The sequence below is a fragment of the Accipiter gentilis genome, chromosome 6 (assembly GCF_929443795.1).
Source record: "Accipiter gentilis chromosome 6, bAccGen1.1, whole genome shotgun sequence".
Lineage (NCBI taxonomy): Eukaryota > Metazoa > Chordata > Aves > Accipitriformes > Accipitridae > Astur > Astur gentilis.
In genome coordinates, this window is record NC_064885.1 from 38,421,891 (window position 1) to 38,441,004 (window position 19,114).

A 19,114-nucleotide genomic window follows, 5' to 3' on the forward strand; every position below is an offset into this window, starting at 1 on the left:
ATAACTGTAGACTGCCCAAGCTTACAGAACTAGCATTGCCTTTCTCACCAGGAGAGCCCACTGGCACGGTGCCGGAGGCATCGTTCATCAGCTGCACGTCCTGATCAGCAGCTTTCCAGAAAACAGCCTTCTGTTATCAAGCCAAGAAAGAAGAAGAAGAAAAAAAATCCCCTCCCCCCCCCCCCCGCCCCTGCCCCACCACTGTCTCAAAAGAAAAAGAAATAAAAAACAATAGTTGCCCTGGCTATCCTGGAAAGACAGCATAACATTTTTCTGCATGCCTTCTGAAAAAAAGCCCAGGGAAGCCTCAAAGCCACCATAGCCTCAAGCTCTCTGCCACAAACTCTCCACTTTTTGTAATCAAAACGACTATGTTTTTCTTTCTTAATTGCAGTGAAAATGTAGAGAATATTTTTTTAGCTAGCCTCCATGAGGAGGAAGCAAAGCACCGGGTTCTATATTTTTTATTCATTTCTTCTACGCATCAAATTTCACTGGTTCCATCATTTTAACAGATTTTTCCGACACGCAGACCAAAACGTTGTCATTTCAGAAGGTGTAAGATGAACGATGCAGGTGCTTAGTTACACATTTCCTACACTTTTCTTGAGACAATTGAAACACCTTACCCATAGATGACCTGGTAATGAAATCTTAGCAATCAGCTTTCAGGGACTGCTTGTTTACAAATCCGGCTTCTGGATATCTTTATATAATGGAGAATATTTAACTTGTTGTGTGAAAACACATTGCTTCCAGCTGAAGAGCACCGCAACTGTTGTGATACCCATATATCAAGCAGGTTCTTTCTCAGCAAGTCATAAATCTGTTTTTAACAGACTGACAAGTAGGTGACATCACAAAACGTCTCATCTTAACTTAGACACCATGCTCTCAGTAGTTAAAGATTTTAATTTATAGCAGCACACTTAAGTCTTGCCAAAAAGAAAACCTCCGTTCAACCTAATGTGAACAACAAGTTGTCAGGCAAGAAGGTTCAAGTAGTATCAAGCTTTTTTTGGTAAAAAATACGAACGTGCAAATTGTTGTATGAATTTTCATGGGATTTCTTGCTCTAGTCGCATCTCTTTGATGCTACGAAATCAATGTTTGCTTCAAAAACTTGGACAAGTGAATACCGATACTGGATTAGACAGCTTACAAGAATCTTGAACGATTCAAATAAGACAGGAAAGTTAAATTTTTGAGATATATATACACACATATATGTAAATGAAATTATGACAAAGATATTTAGAGCTAAAAGTTTGTATTTTAAATAATATTTTGATCAGAAAACTAGATAGTAAGATCCAAATAAACTTTTTTTTTTTAACATACATTACTGCTATGCCAGCTCAGCCCATCAACACATAGTTTCTTTTATTATGGAAATATGCTTGCATAATTGTTTTTCATAAATTCAGACAGACTTGGAGCTGGAGGCATGATATTCTGCCAATGTTCTATTGAAATGTTTTTCTCTATGACTACTCACAAGGACACACGTATATATTCTGCGTAGAGCAGAAACTCTGGCCTTTCATGAACTATAGCAATCTGTAAAAAGTTAGGTCTTTCATAGTTTCTTAAAGTAAGAGAAAGTATCTTGTGCGCTAAGCACTAGAAACTGTTAGACTATTATTCTGAAGACAGCGTGCAGACATTTCCATGCAGAGGATAAAAGTCCAAACCCAGTTGCAAAGCTGCTCCAGCCACACCATTAACTTCTCACCGATCCAGCAGCGTTCAGAGCGGCTGCTGGCCTGCCTCGGTGCTGCTCTGTGCACAGTAACTGCTGGCAGAGTTTTAAAAATAAACACCAGAAACAGTTAAATACAATTCTTAGCTGCGCTAAGTACACACGGCAAGTGTAGCAAAGCGAGCGAGGGGTCACCGTCTGCACGATAAAGTCAGAAAAGGCAAATCTATACACTCCCTGGGTACAGAAAGCAGAACAGTACTGTGCACGTCAGCATGAGCACCGGGAACAGATTTATGTGCATGGATAGAGATAAACCTATCTGCTGCTCACCGACTAACAGACTCGATATCGTATCATGTTTACCAGCCAAAGGGCTATCTCTTCAATATCTGATTTAACGGCCAAAGCCACCACTTAACTTTACCGAGGAACTCCTACCCGGAGCAGGAAGCCCTGGCTTTGCTCTGAAAAAGGGCAAGTGAAATGAATGGGGTTACGATAGGCTGAGAATAACGAGCAGGCACTCGCAAACCAGCTCAGTAGCTTTAACTCCAACTTTTCTCGCTCACACCTGGGAAAACAAGCACCTTTCAAGAGATAGGGAGCAGCTGAACAGATCTGGAGCAGCCCTCTCCACGCTGTGAGGAAGAGCACAGCTACCATGGCCATGGTTGGCTTAATGTCACTACTGAACTCGCAGACAGAAATACTTAGCTGTAAGTAAAAAAGTTTATTGCTCATTAATGGTGCCCTAATTCCATCCGACCAAAACGTAAGCAGCCAGAGCACCTCTTCCTAGGCTGGGCAGGTAAACCTTTGCGCTGCTTTCTAGTTAGGCCAGCCTGGCTCATCTGTGCCCAGAATTGCTGGGCTCCCTTTGAACAGGACTGGCTTGGCCTTTTAGCCGAGACCTAACAAAAGATTCTCCCACAAGGAGTTTTGTATGTCTGGTAAAAAGCACAGTTAATTAGTTTCTGAAAACTTCTCAGTTTACACAGTAAATGCCTGCTTTCTACTCTATCAAAACTCAGTGGTGTAAATAATTATTTTATAAGAGCCCCTGGGAAAGAATCCCAACTCCTGCACTACTTTAATATGCTTACAAGACTGATGAATATCGGTCCTTCCCGTCTTTCAGGTAACGAACAATGTTTCTGTACAACTTTCATTATCTTTCAAATTCCGGGTTAGCATTCACAGGCATCGTGTGGTTCGGGGGTTTATTGTACGTGTGAGAACTACACTGCAAGCAACATTCATTTACTCCCTCGAGGGCAGCGTTTGAAAGACTTGGGGGTCAAATGAATTCACGGTTATTACCGGGTCGAGATTTTGCTTTTAAACTATGGCTCTAATCCTGCAATTTTAGGCAAAAATCCCGATGCTTAAATATGAGTTTCGTTGCAGAGCAAGTCAGTGGGAGCAGGCTGCCTTTTGGAAAGTCAAAGTGATGTTTGAGCTCTGGCTCCGCAGACCCGCGGCGTTTCCCGGCGGGAGGCGATGCCCCCCGAGCCGCCGGGCAGCCGCGCCGTCGGATGCGACGACGCTGCCCCCCGCCACTTCGGAAACCCAGAATCAAGTTTCCCCTTCCCTCACCGAGGCGTTTGCTTTAGAGAATGCTTACTTTGTCTGCGATAATGCGAATTAAAAATATATTTTGGTTCAAGTAAAAACATTGGCGGGTGGGGGGAAGCTAAAGGCTTCTTTTCAAATTTTTGCAGTCAAAGGGATAAAACTATGATGACGTTTACAGTTTGGTTGCACGTCTCTCAAACAGGTAACAACGCCTATTATCGAAAACAGACTTTTTATAAATTAATAACTGAAAAAGTGTGTATATTTTGTACTCGGAAAGGTCAGAGAGACTTTGTCACATAGAGGTACCTGGACAAGCTACATTAAAGACGCCTCCAAGAGATACTGTGGCTGCGGGCTCTCCTGCAGGAGTTGCTCAGATGGCTTCACCACCGCTGACGGTGGAAAGAACTGCTCCTTTGGACACAGAAAAGCCACGTGCTGCAGACAGGGCATCACTCCACTGGCCACTGACTGACTGCTCTGCGCCCTTTCGTTTTAATAGTGTCATTTCTTTCTACGCAATTGTTTTTCTATACATTGTTTTATTTTTCATTCATGTATGCATAAGGCTCACCAAGAAATATGGCCCAGCTGACTGTTTATGCATAATATGATATATTTCTATCAGATATAATACTGACTATGCACACACATAATCATTCACAGCAATTAATGGTTTGTGAGACTCCTATGAGTTTAATTACTCACAAATGTCAAAGTTACAGAAAGAATAATAGATAATCCCCAGCATCTTCTCACTAAATGTCATTATTATTGAACTACCATTTGTCATGCTTTAGATTTCTTTTTTCAAGGGGGGGGGGGGGGGGGGGGGAAGAGAGAGATTCCTATTTCTGAAATGATTCAAGGAAAAATATTTTTGTCTACTTCTAGTTTTTTGCTCCCCTCTACGTTAAATGCCGTGGTTACCATAAATCTAATTGTACAGAGCTCAATCCTGCAAACTCCTCAAATAGGTTGTCTCCTTACCTCTACAGATAAAAATATGAAATAACACATTTTTCACGTCAGGTCTCCGGATCTTTGTAGAAAGCACCTAGCTGTGGCATTTTACCAGATGAGCAACATTCAGGTAGTCCTTGGTACAAAAATATGGACTCACTCTGTACAATAAACTAGCGTTAAGTGCACTGTCTTCCCTTCTGATTTCCCAGAAACTCTTAAGTCTTCAGCTTAGTATTGTCACTTGTTTCTACACAAAATACAGCAGCTTTCCTTCTTGCAAACACAAACTCAGGCTGTAGCCCCCTGGTATTTATTATTTCTGCAGGTCTGGTTTACAGTCTGGCTGGCTTTGAACCTGCTCTCGTACGATGCCATGACACTAGGATCCAACACTTACTGATGGAGCAATTTAAGATGAAACACCTTGTGTATTTATTCAGAACAAAAGCCTCCAAGTGAAGAGAGCCTAAAAATAAACCAGCCTGTGTTCATGCCTGCCTGCCCCTGAGCCCTGCCACTTCTGCACCTAAGGCATAGCCACCCATTGCAGAATTTCTTTGTATCAGCCTCTATCAGCTACTGTTGAACCCAGTCTTTAGACGAGCTTTCCAACTGTTATTTTATTTGCTTACTTTTTTACTAGCTTTCCAGCTGGACAGAGAAAGGTCTGAGCCCTGACAGAGCAAAGGAGATAAACCAGAGCCGCATCCCTCTGTCTTGTGACTGCTTCTTCAAGTGCTCGTTTGGACCATTCATTTAGATCAACAATACTCTTCTGGTTTTCATTTGACACACCAAACTAGAAAAACATCACATTCAAAGGGCTTACAACCCGATTTATTAAGAACCTTACCTGACGGTGGTCACATCCAGCATTACCGTTATTTACATGGTGATTCAATTCCATTATAATTCACATGCTTTTATGGCTCAGATAAATGTGGAATATAGTAATTGCCATTGAATAATAGAATTAGCTTAATTTCATCATGATTAGAGATATAAATTGCTCCTGACAAATAAAATTAAACCCAGGGGAGAGGGAGTAGGAGCTATGTAGATCACCCCAGTGCAGAGCTCCCCCTCACAGCATGAATACTGGGAGTTGTCCTCTGGAAACAGGCAACTGGTGGGATTCCTGCAGTGGGCAGAGCCTACAAATAACCACGAGCACAAAAGACGCTTCCAATGTATATCCTGGCAAAATGAGTTAGATACACACAGCAGCAACAATCTACTACTAAGGAAAAAATTCAGAGGTGCTCCCCTGTGAAATCACCAGTACGTTGTGACACAACCTACATATCACGTGTGTTATTTTGTGTGTGTGTGTGTGGTAATTTGGGATCACATACCTGTGGTTTCTCCATTCCAGAAAGAATGTCTTGAACCCTTTTTGTTTCCGAATCAAATTCTGTAAAATAGAGAATGTGGAAATAGGAAGAAAAATAAATGACCAATATTAAACAAAAGTGTCAGCTATGTCAATTATTCTTCAGGAATTTGTCAATAGGAGAGAGACATTACCTGCACATGAGCACCAGCTGTTTTGCTCTTGTGAATTTAAGGTATGCAGTTACATGGATTAATATTAAAAAAATTATAAAAGAGAAAAAGGACAGAACGAAACTTCCAGTAATTGCAGAAATTCAGAAAGGTGGGATTATTTGTAGAGGTGTCCTCCGCAAACAACGTTATTAACTGGGATTTGCTTTCACAGAGCAAAACCATCCTGTTTCCAAAGCTTGGCCGTGGAAGAAGTCCAGGGGTTTGTACAGCTCAATTACTGCTGAACCTAATCCTGGTTTGTTAGCCAAACACATCCTTACTCCATCGGCTGCAGAGCTGGGCTATTTGTCTGCTCGCCAGAGCACCGGGCTACCGGAGAGGAGGAACATTCTCCTTGCCCCCGCGCAGGGAAAGCCCAGCCGAGCCGTGCGGGACGCTTGCCCCGAGCCCTGGCACGCACCTGCAGCTACCTGTGCTTAACTGCTCTTACCGTTTAATGGTCAGGGCTCTTCTAACAGCTGCCTTCAATTATCAAGGTAATAAAGTCATGCCAGGCTAATTTGCATGCCTGACTAGCAGGAATCCACCCTCCTGCCCCCAGCCTTGTGCCTGATACAGCAGCTCTTGCAGGGGCTGCGTGGCGTTATCGCAGGGCAGGGTGTGAAATGCTTCCCCTAAATTCGACAGATTAACTGCAGAGGCACTCATCTGAGCCGTGGAATCAGCCTTTCCCTCATTCTCCCCCCCAAAAAAGTCTTGAGGTAAAACATCAGCTTAAGAGTAATGAGGTGACACAAAGCAGCTTTATTCCTTTTGGACCGCAGCACAGAGAGGCCTCACTTTCCACTACAGTATTCTCTAATGGAAAACTAGGAACTTATTTTTTCTAAGGTTTTTTTGCTCCCCACCCCCCCCCCCCTTTTTTTTTTTTTAAATGTTCATGTAAAAAGTTTGCTCACCAAAGCAGAAGAATACATCACACCTAAAGCAAAATGAGCAGGACTTCTTTATAAAAGGCATACAAATTTGGCACAGGAAGCAAAAAAATATTAATAAAGAGAAACTGGTAAGATCAGATCAACAGCTTTTGCAAATGATTCCCCCAAAGCCTGACCTACTTCTCGTAGCCCAAGAATGTGTCTTTATTTTTGTCTGTGACCTGCTTTAAAAAAGTACATCTTCTTTTTAAAAATTCCATGGGCTCAGCTGCCAAAAAATAGAATTGGCTGAATGCTGATGGCAGAGCTCCAGTGTAAATGCCCATCTCTCCCTACAAGAATGCACCTTGGTGCAGAGTGGGAATGACAGATCTCCTGCTCCGTGCATTCCTGGATTCTTTAGTCTCAGCCACTTGGAAAAGAAAGGAGTAGTAATAATTCAGGAGAAGAGGAGGATAGCATGATTGTTTCTTTCCATAGTAGATAACCCTCAGAGTGTATTATAAAGTGTATAAAGTGGCAGGATTTAGCCAGCATTAAGATAATACTGACTTGAAAACTACCCAGATGGACTAAAATGGCTAACGAAAAGGTTGAGATGCTGATCCAAGGGAAAATGTTATCAAAGTTTGGGGAGTTTCAGAATTCAGGGTTCCCTTCAGGATCAGTACAGAAGTAGGACAGCACCACAAAGGCCTGGATCCAGATCTGGAAACTGCAGAGGTCCTGTAGGCTTATCTCGAAGGGATGCTAATCAGAAGCAGCTTCTGCAGCTCTGGAGCGTAACAAAAACGCTGCTACTATTTTATTGAAAGTTTATGGTTATTATGTCACCCCTAATTACAACCCCCAGAAGCTAAGCGTGAATCATTCTCAACCTTAAATCCTGAACATGTGGACTGAATTTTCTTCCTTCTCTCTGCTTTCTAGCAAGGATGCTATCTCTGTCACACTAAGCAGGAGAGGAAAACAAACTCTGAAGCCCAAAGAAATCTCACTTCCCTCTCCCGTGAAAAACGATCGCTTTGTACAGTAACTAAGTCCTCTGACCCTTGCAGGTCAGGGCTGAAGGTTCAAACCGCTCCACATACAGGAACTTCAAGACCTAAGTTGGGTATACCCAGCAATATATAATTTAAAAAAAAAAAAAAAGTACATTAGACTTCTCATTGAAGAGTCTTACTAAGGAATTTTTTTTATATTAGCTCCCCAAATATGTAGCTTGCTTACAAGGAGAAGGCTCCAAGTACCAGATACACTGTAGCTTTCAGTTATTAAGGACATGTGGATATTTATGTGGACAATGTGGATATTCATGTCACCTAGAGTTTATACAGATAAGCTGGAGGTAGAAGAAAAGAAATACCCTTCAAAGATTTTCGGGAGAGGGGGAATGGGACACACACAGACCTAAGGTGACAATGTGAGTGCAAAAAAAATTAAGAATTGAGTTTAAAGTTGGTGAATAATACTTATATGAATAGGCACTCCAACACTTTGTCTGAAGAATAAGATGTATCAGATGATGCACATATGCTGACCACCTATGGCAGATATCCCCCATGCTGAACGTCCCGAGTGCTCACAGGTGAGACTGGGCAGGTGCAAGTGATCACTTGCACACACGCACAAACCACTTCACGTTTACAGAGCTGATGTATCTCATGTTGCTGATTCACTAATGCCATAAACCATTTTACAAGAACAGCAGCAAAGAAAGAAAAGCCTATAGTAAGAAGTGCCCTTTCATCATGCTTTGAAATCACTGTACCGTATGGAAAGAACAGTGTGTGCCTTTGAGCCCTGCACCGAGTTCAAACCAAAAAAGCCCCGTGAATAATGGGTAATGCTTTGTGAAAACAGAGCAAATGTAGAATTAAAGACAGAAAGCAATAAATATGAACGAGTGGTATCTATAATAGCATCAGAGAATAGCTCAGGTTGGAAGGGGACCTCAGGAAAGGTCACTGAGCCCAACCTCTGTCTGAAAGCTAGAAAAAAACCCCACCAAAACCCAGTGCAAAGCTGCCCCATGGAAAAACTTGTTAATAAAACTGAAGCCAACCTTTTTGGGAGAGAGAAAGTAGCTCACAGAATTGTCACCTTCTTATAGTATTTTAAATACTTAGTTTCCCGTTTCAAGAGCCATAAAAATTTCTCAAGACTTCTATGGACGGTTGATCTCCTTTTGGTAATAAATATAATTATTCACAGTCTCCTGAGCTAGACTGAGCTAAGGAGAACGAGACCTGTCCTGAATCCCTCCATCAGTAGGGAAGTGGGTCTCACCTGCCAACTTCTCTCGCAATACATTAAGTTATCGAGCTCAACATCTTTCCCCCAAGCCAACAAAGAGCAGAAATCCTTCTGAAATAAAAAAAGAAAGGGAAGAAAAAAACCCCATCCTATATGCTCTAGGCCGATAATACAGAATTGGTGAAAAGCCTTTTTTGCTAGCTCACTATTATTGTTACTCATGAGCCACTGAGGACTCTTCTACTGGATTAGCTCACTGGGGCATTTAGGGACAAGGAGCACGAGCATCTCCCAGACATCACAGATGCAGCGGTGGAAAGGTGGGGAAGAACAGGAGGAAGGAAAGGGGAAGCCTTGATGTGAAACAGGAGACTGAAATTCAGAAAAATTACCTACAACCGCTCGGGAAAGGTGCTGGGTAGCTGAGCATGATTCACCCACTTCGCACTAACTGTCCTTGAATAACAGACAGCTGATTTAATTCTTTGTCCCTCCCTCTCTCTTCCTCAGCTAATTGAGCACCGAGTATCCGACACAAACACATAAAAGCTCTACGTGTCAACCCCCGACGCTAACGCTGGGCCTTGCGGAGACGGGCAGCGGACACGTGCTGCTTTCCTCCTTTGCCACCGGGAACAGAAGTTCAGTCACGTCAAGGAAGAGCCCAACTAACACTTCAGGTCATTGTCCCGTTTTAACTTTTCCTCTCAACATCTGTTCCCCACATCTGTCATGGCAAAACTCTTCCTCCTAGGAGGAAGCTGGGGGTGGGGATGAATTCCTTGTGAATGCTCAACGGGGTCCTCCGAGGGACACTACAAAAATCTGAGTTATCCTGTAGATCTCGGTGTCTAAGAGGTATTATAGCTGTCCCAAGCTGCAGCATTAGGTTCTCATTCCCAGGCTGTGGGTTATTTGGATCCAATGTGCCAGACTAACCTTTCGCAGCAGAGAAGCCAGCTGTAAGACCTGGACCACATCTAAGTTTATATTTTGGTCGTCTCTCTTTTTTCAGAGTTTTGGGTCATAACCAAAACTCCACAGATACAACCAAAAGTAAATGCCCCTAAAAATTAAATACTTTCCCAGCAGCTGTTTGGTGCTAACAGGTTTCAGTGTTAAGTCTTGCTGAACTAAAGCCTTTTATTATATGCTTCTGTTAGCCTGCGTCTATGTTCCTTTCTGCACGTAGGGTACAAATATAATTTTCAGACCTTTCCAACCATACTTTTGAACACCAAGCACAGCTCTAAAAAACAGGAAACCCCCCACCCCCCCCAACTTGTCATTTCAAGGTAAGTCTGAAGTTTCCATGAATAGTTTTCACGTTTGCATGAACAGCAGCTGTGTATGTAAATGGTTTGAAAGAGCTAAAAGCTCTAAACTAATTAAGATTTTCCCATTGCAACTACACATTTTAGGTTTGTTCTGCATTCTTTCCTTGGAAGAGAGGAAAAGGTCCAGCTCAAGACTTAGCTTCTGGCCACAGAAAGTATTTACTGTTTCAACAGCCTTTCCATTCCAAGGGAATGACATCAGCACTAGCACTTTGCAAACTTTTAGTCTAATTCTCAAGCAGAGCTCCATGCTCACAGATATGCCAGTCATAACATGACATGCTTTCTCAGAATTTGTTCCAGATTTATTGGGGCTGTGACCAGCTTTAATGCTAGAAAGATCTTTTATCAGTCACGTACAGCACAACCTACAACCCACAAGAAAATAAACTCTTCAAAACATGGCCCAGCTCCTTTGTGAACTGCCTGCCGGTGTCAAAGCTCAAGACACAAGGAAGAACACATACAGACTTTTTAATTTCAGAGAATTGTAGAAATGGACATTAAAAAATTCCTTGTACAAGAACAAACCTAAAACTGCAGATGCCACGCTGCAGCTGTCACACAGAGAGCAGGACCGGGAGGGGATGTGACACAGTCATCGAGCCCATCCTCCTACACTGAAACTTGATCATCTATACCTAAACCATTCCTCAGAGATGTCTGCCTAGCCCTTTTTTAAAAAAAACCAAATAAATACAAATTACATAAATAACCTCCTGCCCCGTGATCGAGGCAATCTCAAAACCTCCTGGGCTAGGCAATCCACCACAGTACCTAACTCTCCTCATCATTTGGAAGATTATCTCGTCAACTTTCCCCGCCGTACCTTAAACTTATTACTTCTTTCCTGCGCACCCACTGCAGGTGAATTCATCACCACTTTCTTTGTTGTAATCCGTCACATACTTGAAGGCATTTTTTCCTCTTTAAGTGAGGCAAGCTCATTTCTTTCATACCTGTATTTACCAGATCACAGCTCCCACTTACTGCTGTCCTCTGGAGTGTTTTTTAAATTGCTCTCCATCCTTTTGAAGATGCGCTAGCAGCCCTGGCCACCCCACTCCACCCAAGGCCCTAGCAGCACCAAGTAAGGAGAGACATACTCATTTATACAGCTCGCTTTGAGGTTTCTTCTTTCTATTTGTCTATATGGCAAATTGACTCTTGGTTTTTGCGGTCTGCTATACCTCCCCGAACTACTGCGCAGAAATACTGCATAGCAAAAAAAATAAAAAATAAAATGCAGGTTTGAGAAGGACTGGCTGAAATGTAGTACTTTGCTCTTGTCTTGATCAAACTGTTTTTCTTTGAAGGCTTTTGAGTCGTCCTCCTGTCCTGTCCTGTCCTCCTTAAGCCACCAAGCACTCTCAATCCTGTCAGAGCCTGATATGGACTATAATTGAATAAGAATCCATCCTTATTCCATCCTTCAGCTCCTTAATGAAAATATTGAATAAAATCAGACCTAGGACAGATTCCTGCCTAATCCAATTTGATGCACCTTTCGAGCTTGTCAGAGAGGCAGTCCAGTGCAGGGCAGGGTCACGGATAAATTGCAGGGCTATGTGCGGGCTAACAGAGGTAATATTGAGAAGAGCAAATCCAGTGTCACACTGAACACACGGTGCTTTATGGAACTCGTCAGCACCACTTCCACAACGGGCAAAATGAGAGCGCCTTAGAATCAAAAACTTGTGAAAGAAATATTTGTCTTCAAAGCAGTCAATCACACCATGCTAAAACATAATACACCAAGGATGATTATTAATTAAGCCTACAAATACCTGGATGAGATTTCTAAAGATTTAATATTTCAAATTTCTGCTAATTACATGAAAGCTAATTTAAAAAACACTAGAGATAAAACACGACTGCAGCTCCCGTGTCCAAGGTACAGATCTCGACGTTATCTAATTTCAAGAAAAGATCCAATCACTGAAACACGTTCTAATTCTTAAAAAAATAGCTGTGCACAAGCATCTCACGTAAGTTTTCAATTTCTAAGAGACTTCCCACTCTTGCTATCTTAATTCTCCTGCTAAAATGCCTGACTTGGTATCTATGGGCTTATCTTTCAGTATTCGGCCATAAAGACCAAATTATACGTAGGTAGCAAAATAATCAAACCACTCCCTACAAAACTGAAGGCAAACAAAACAAAACCCTTGGATAAACTCCAGAGAAACTTACGTTCTCAGACCTCAAATAAGAAAAAAAATAATCTCTAGCCATCCTGACTCACTGGGACTTAAAGCAAAGGATAACTGACATGTTTGCCTCACCATCACTGTATTTTAGGCATGAATTTAATCAGATGTTTCAAAGATGTCCTGGCCATAGTCCATCTCTATTAACCTGACAGTTTTACCTTGGCTGCTTCAGTATCCTCTTGTCAATGGGGCAGGACACTCCAAAATACCTGGAGTGCAAATTCACATCATATGGTTTGTCTCTCTGCTTCAAGCCATCCTTCTTTAACAAAAGATATCTGCTATCGCACGGATAAGCATCAGATGTTTTCACATCAAGCAGATGCGGAAGGACTCAGATGTGCGTAATGAAGTCACTTTTACTAAAAAGTGTTTTAAAAATAAACATAAGCGCATTCAATCCTCCCTATCCCCCAGTATTGTTTTGATGTATATTTTTGCTTGGGATGGAGCAAGGAAAATAAGATCAGTAGTAACCTACAAGGGAAATGAAATGCTGGATGCAAGGGACAAACGGAGTGTAAGTGACATGTTGCGTTTGTTTGTCTCTGCTTCTTTGCTGCTACTGCTGGAAGACAGCAATAACAACTCCTACTTTATTGGCTAAAGATCTGAGTGAATTCCTACTGTGAACACACAGTTGGTCCATTAGAAGGCAGAAAAGGGCCTTCTTAGTAAAATACAGCAACTCCCCCCCGCCCATCTCTATCACATACATTTTACATCTTAAGAAAGCGCTTTGTACATCTCGCAAAGAAGATAACAGAGGCAATGCGCTGCATATGGCTGCAGCTGGCTGGTTTTGAAGGAACACCAAATTAAACAATGACATAACCCCCAGAAACAGAGAAAGCCCAAGCTGAATCTGCTGGAACAACAAACCGCTTAGACACAGGACCTCTTCTTGGAGAGCTCTCCTTCGTACTTTTGACTTGCTTTAGCTTATTTTCCGCATCAAAATAATTATTTTTTTCCATTTTTGGCAGCTTCCCTTTTGCTATTACGTAACAGCAGCCGACAGGCTACCTGGGTTTGAGAAGACAGCAAAAACTTTGCAGATAAAGAAGGGCTGACTAGCACGCTGCCACAGGCAGCGGCCACCCCTCCATCTTTTTGTCAAATATACTTTTAAAAACAGCACAGCAGATTCATAGAAAAAGGAGATAACCAAGAACAACTATTTAAAATTCCGTTGCTTTTTATTAGCATAATTTCAATGCTACAGGCTGCAATTTCAAAGCGCTCTTCTAAGTTGCGTTGGCATAAGCAAGACTCCTGTTTGAGCAGGCAGGCAAGCATTCACGTGTGCGAGACAGGTGGAGATACGCTATGTGGTAATGCCTCCTCGTTCTAGCAAACTCTCCTACGTGTGGCAACTACTAAAAAGGTTGAACCTTTGCAGCTAAAAAAAATCTCGAGTCGCTCGAGCTTGATCTATATAGCTTGGAGATATAGCAGGTTCACCTTTTGGCTCAGGAGGGACATAGAGCACTGCTCCGTGGGTTGCACGCTTGATTTGCACCAGAAAGAGCAGCAGCTCAATGCTGTAACTCACTAGTCAAGATCATACAGGCAGTCTTTGAAAACAAGTTTTTCTTCTCTAGTCCTGTATTTTCTACATGAGCGTTAGCTGTTGTGACCCTGTAGCCCAGTGCAGTTCACCAAGTATGATAGGACTGAAGTAAATGGCTACAAAAAAGATACACAATCCATCCTTTCCAATTAAGTAATTATTTTAATCAACATTGTCCCTTCCTGCATCTTGTCTAAGGTGCAGCCTGAGGATTGACAAGAGAACTGTTAAAATATAAGTGAGATTATTTGTGTTCAAATAATGATTTTTTTCTGAACTGACAAGGAGACAGAGAGGCCCTCCTAAAATTTTCCCAGCTCTCCTGACTCCCACTTCCCAGGTAAAAAATCTTATGTTTCATTCCTGCTACAAACTTTGCTAGCAGACGCTAATCTTTTCCTAGATACAACGAAGTTCTTCAAACCTCTCATGATTTTCCTATGATAGTTGGGATGCGTGGCATTGCCTTACCCTTAATTCCTTTCATTTCTTTGTGTACTGTTCCATGCTTTCCCCCCCTCAGTTCTCTTCATTCCCTGTAGCTTCAGCCCGTGACCGCCTGTCCGTCCTGCCTTCGTTAGTATTCCAGAGCCAGGGTACAACCTGGCACGGCAGCCTCCGGCAGCCCTCCAAGTCTGATGAACCGAGCGGTCATTCAAAAGGAGAAGTAACTTCTGCAGAGATCATCACCTTACTATTATTATGACCCGGGGCTGCCACAAGTGACATGGCCATAAAAGCCCTACACGTTTCTCCAGCCCAAGGCAAGAAGAGGAGGGGAGGGACAACTGGGAGGCCAAGATACCCAAGCTTCTTAATATGCAAAAGGGCTCAACAGGGACTCAAAAGGTCGTCTGATGCCAGCTGTGAAATGACGTTATCTGGCATTTACAGAGGCAAGATTTCCTCTCGGAAAGAAAAGGCTCCCTTCAATCACAGCAACTGACTCTCAGCTGCCGGGCAAAGCGAAAGCCTGAGCACCACAAACCCTGAAAAGAGTCTCACGACTTCTTCTCCTTACGCTGACGAAAAGCACAAGTTTGACAGCACCAAAAACTACCGTCTTCTCTTCCCAAGCGGGTCCCATCTCACCACCAGCTCGAGAAGCAGGAGGCAGCCCGGGCATGTCTCGGTCACTCGCTGGTCTCGCTGCTGAGACGGCCAGCAGGTCTACCCGTGGCAGAGGTGATCCCTGCACCCTCTAAGAATTGAGGCGGAAAGCACAATCCCTATCAAACACAGACTTTGACATGTCTCCCGTGTCACCAGTCTAGGGTTTTAAACCCTGTGACTGCTGCCCCATGCCGATCAGGAAATAATTTTCTCTGAAACACTGTCTCCAATACAGGGGGAGACAATGGCATCAGTACTGAACCCAAAATAAAACTTACTTTTTCTTGACCTCCAAAATATGACCGTATAAAAAATGGCCAATAAAAACCTTTGATAGTCTGCCCATTAAACACAATAATAGCATTTTCCTGATCAAACAAAAAACCTAGCTAAATAACCTGCAAAACTGCATATTTGCACAGAAGAACAATCGGACAGCACAGCCAAAACAGACTCCATAGGAGCTCCAAACTTGGTCGGGATTAAATGGAGCTCCTCAGCCAAAATTAACAACGTCCTTGGCAATGAACATTATAAAGCCACTGAGTTTGCTACAACAACATGAAGGCAGCAGAGCATTTCCCCAATGCAAAGGCATAAGGCTATTCGTTATGGTCTAAGCAACTTTAAGAAAACAACTACAAGCCAAATTTCGCCCTCAGTCACAACTCCTCAGCCTCGCTTGAATCAAAGAAGAAAGTAATGGAGAAATGTCTTCTTTAGATGTCACGATGGGTAACTAAAAGTGCTCGGGGATGCTAGGTTTTAACGATAACTACTATTTCACTTTCAAGAACAGAGTCAGCTATTCATCCTTTACAAGAAGGTAAGCAGGGAAAACTTTCTCTAAAGCAGGGCAAATATAGAAAATGTGCCATCTTTTCACTGTTCTTGATTTTGTCTTAACAATAAAGCAGAAGCTTTATTTATAGGCACTACTTATACCATCTGCATGTTTTTAAGAGGTTAGACTCTACAGGAAAAGTCTGTTTTTAAAAAAAACAACAAAAAACCCACTCCAAATTACAACACTTGAAACACAAAGATTTTTCACGGAGCCTGCACTGGGATTTTTTCACTGTCAACCTAGTAAATGGCTGCAGGGTCACAATATTTTTTTGAACGAACCCCAGCCTAGCTTTTCTGTTACCAGTGTACATTATTGACCTCTTTTTCCAGATGAAAACAGTGAGATAATCAGAACGCAATGAGTGGTGGAGGAGATTGCAGTAATCCAGGAAAAGAAAGAACATTTTTTTCTTTCCACTCAGCCCAGGCACTACAGCTCAGAGATGGGCAAGACAGCGAGCTCCCACTCCCCTCTTTAAATCAACCCAATCTCCTACAGATTGACAACAGAACAGAAGTTATCTTCCTGGTGACAGATGACCATCAACTTACTGGACTAATCCCAGCCTAAACTGTTTTGCAGTCAAGTCTGAATGATGAACTATGACTACGTGAGCTAGAATTACATTAAACAGAACATTTAATAGAGATCAGGTGCTAAATTCCTACAATGCAAAAGTAAAAAAATGCTGACATGATGTAATCAGTGCCCTCCCATGCCTGTGATGTGAAGAGTGTACTCAAGAACGTTTAAAAAACCTGATCTATGTCTGCACCGGTTGACTACTAGTGAGCTGGAAAAACTGCCTGTGCAATTAACAGTCCTGTACAGGACAATGGCAAAATACAATCTTGGATATTTGCACAACCAGTTTCACCACTCGGAATCTTTCCAAACATTTAAAATATTTCACAGAAATATCCACCTGATTACAGCTCGCTAGGAAGGCTTCCACAAAGCTACAGGAATTTCAACTCGATCTGGATTTCATTGCCGAGATGAAATTCAGGCAAAAGTCACATGAATCACAGTAAATCAAAGCAGCTGCTTCTAAGCACAGCTCCTTACCGAAAAAAGCCAAACAAAAAACAAATTCAAGCTTCAGGACAAAATCTTTTATAATAAACCTCGGCGAAGACTGAAATGGCTGCTTCATTTTAGAACAGTGTCTATCCCTTCTGTTAATCGCAATACTCAAAGTATCATCCTGCATTTCTAAAAATAAAGGTGCCCTGTCCACCCCCAAAAGAAAATATACTGAAGGTCACAAAAACTTTTGAAATCAAATTCCGCCCTTCCTCAGAAAAGGAAAACTGACGGGTTTTGAAGCACAGCCTAAGAGAGTTAGGTAAACAAATCCCATTAACTTCAGTGGGACATGAAATTTCATTTCACCGCCTTTGCAAATCCAGATGAATATACAGATGAACATTGTTCAGAACATCTGGGTATACAAATAAGAGTTGTTCATTAAATTATTAGACTTAAAGGTGTTTTATTTTTTATACTCCGGAGGGAGGAAGTGTTCTACCTCTCCCCTATAAATACCCTCTCCCTTCTGGCTCAATGTCCCAGATATCGCCAAATAAGGGAAACATCGTTCCCTTCCTTTGTCGGTGGTCCACGTTATCTCCTCTTAACTAGTGAAAATACACTGTTTATCTTGCTCTGAAGCTCTGAGACCTTTGTGTAACTCTTCTCCCCAGCCTGGGGATTTAACCACTGAACATTTAAGCAGGATGAAAACGTACTTGGTATGGGGTTTTTTTTTCTTCTGTCGGTTGGATATCTATAAATTACGCAAACTCCTAGGAAAAAGACTCAGATTTCAGTCTTCTGGATTTGACTGTCAGTTGCAGCAGAAGCTGCAAATTCTCGAGATAATATAAAGATCCTCTGGGGGAAGAGGTTGTGCCTTACGTCACTCAGCACTGACTTCCCGATAAATCCGGGAGCGATAGCTTATCCAGTACACCCCCCCAGGGGCTGATCAGGATTGTGAAAAACAGCCTAGGGGAGAAAAAACTCCAACCACCGTCAAAAGGGTTTTTAAGTCACCGTTAAGGTCAAATGGGAGCCCTGGATCCAGATCTTCCCGCTTTTTACTAGAAATGCCCTACACTTTCCTGGGTGGACTTGGAGCCGTGTTTCTAGCGGGTTAGCACACTTGGGAAGATTAGGGAGCTTCGACTGAGGTTTATTTTGTCCGAGCTTCTGTGATGAGACTGAAAAATGTAACCAGAATTGCGGTCACCCCTTCTGCCCCATATTTGCCTTAGAGCTGTGGATGCCCAAGAGATCAATTCTCAGAGCAGCTTATAACCGTACTGGATCACAGGTACCATAGCTACCCCCCATGTTTTGTTTGCATTTCCAGTTAGAAAAAGTCTGGATGACACCAAGTTTGACATGTTTATGTTCACCTTTAAAAGTAGATGACACCGAAGATGGGAGAATATTGGGCCATTAAATTGAGAGGCGATGCTCCCATTTAGTTGATGAAGAGAATCTCTTATCAACAACTTCTGGTGCCTAAGTTACGAAGCTGGTTCTTTAGTCTTTCAAGATAAGTGCATAAAAATAGAGTGTGCATATCTCCTCTCTCCCTGCCCCAGCTCCCCCTCAGTTTGCAGGACTCTGTGCTAACGAAGCACAAACCAGCCTTCTGCCCAAACGAAGCAATGTAGCGTGAAAGAAGGTAGGACTGCCATGGCATTTAGGCTTCCCGTAAACTTTGGTTTTGTTCCTGCACTATGGGTACAGCAAGAAAATACCTCCTTGCTCCCAACATTTCACATGCAGACAAGCTTTCATAGGCTTGTAAATTCCTGGAAATTATTTTGCACACAGCGGACTTCTGGGAAAGACTCGGTCGAGATGCGCTAGAAGGACCGACCCACAGGCAGCTAAAAGCAGAACACTGCTGGGTTTGGGGCTGGGCAAAGCAACGGCCGAGGGAGGGAGGCAGCACATCAGCACTGGGCACGGACTTGCTTTTCAGTACCACCGGTCTACTTGTGATATTTAGCTTTTACCTTTCTCCATCAAAGCCCCATGATGCAAGTCAAGTTTCGAG

The 19,114-nt window shown here is 42.5% G+C and overlaps 1 protein-coding gene across 2 annotated transcripts in view; it reads right to left on the minus strand.

Annotated features, from left to right (window-relative positions):
* The window catches only part of FNDC3B (fibronectin type III domain containing 3B), a 210,000-nt gene that overhangs the window by 71,152 nt on the left and 119,734 nt on the right, over window positions 1-19,114 (minus strand). For both annotated transcript variants that reach the window (XM_049803975.1, XM_049803976.1), the window contains one exon: window positions 5,605-5,663. In XM_049803975.1, coding sequence (XP_049659932.1) covers window positions 5,605-5,663 — 59 coding nt within the window. The remainder of the gene's footprint in view (window positions 1-5,604; window positions 5,664-19,114) is intronic.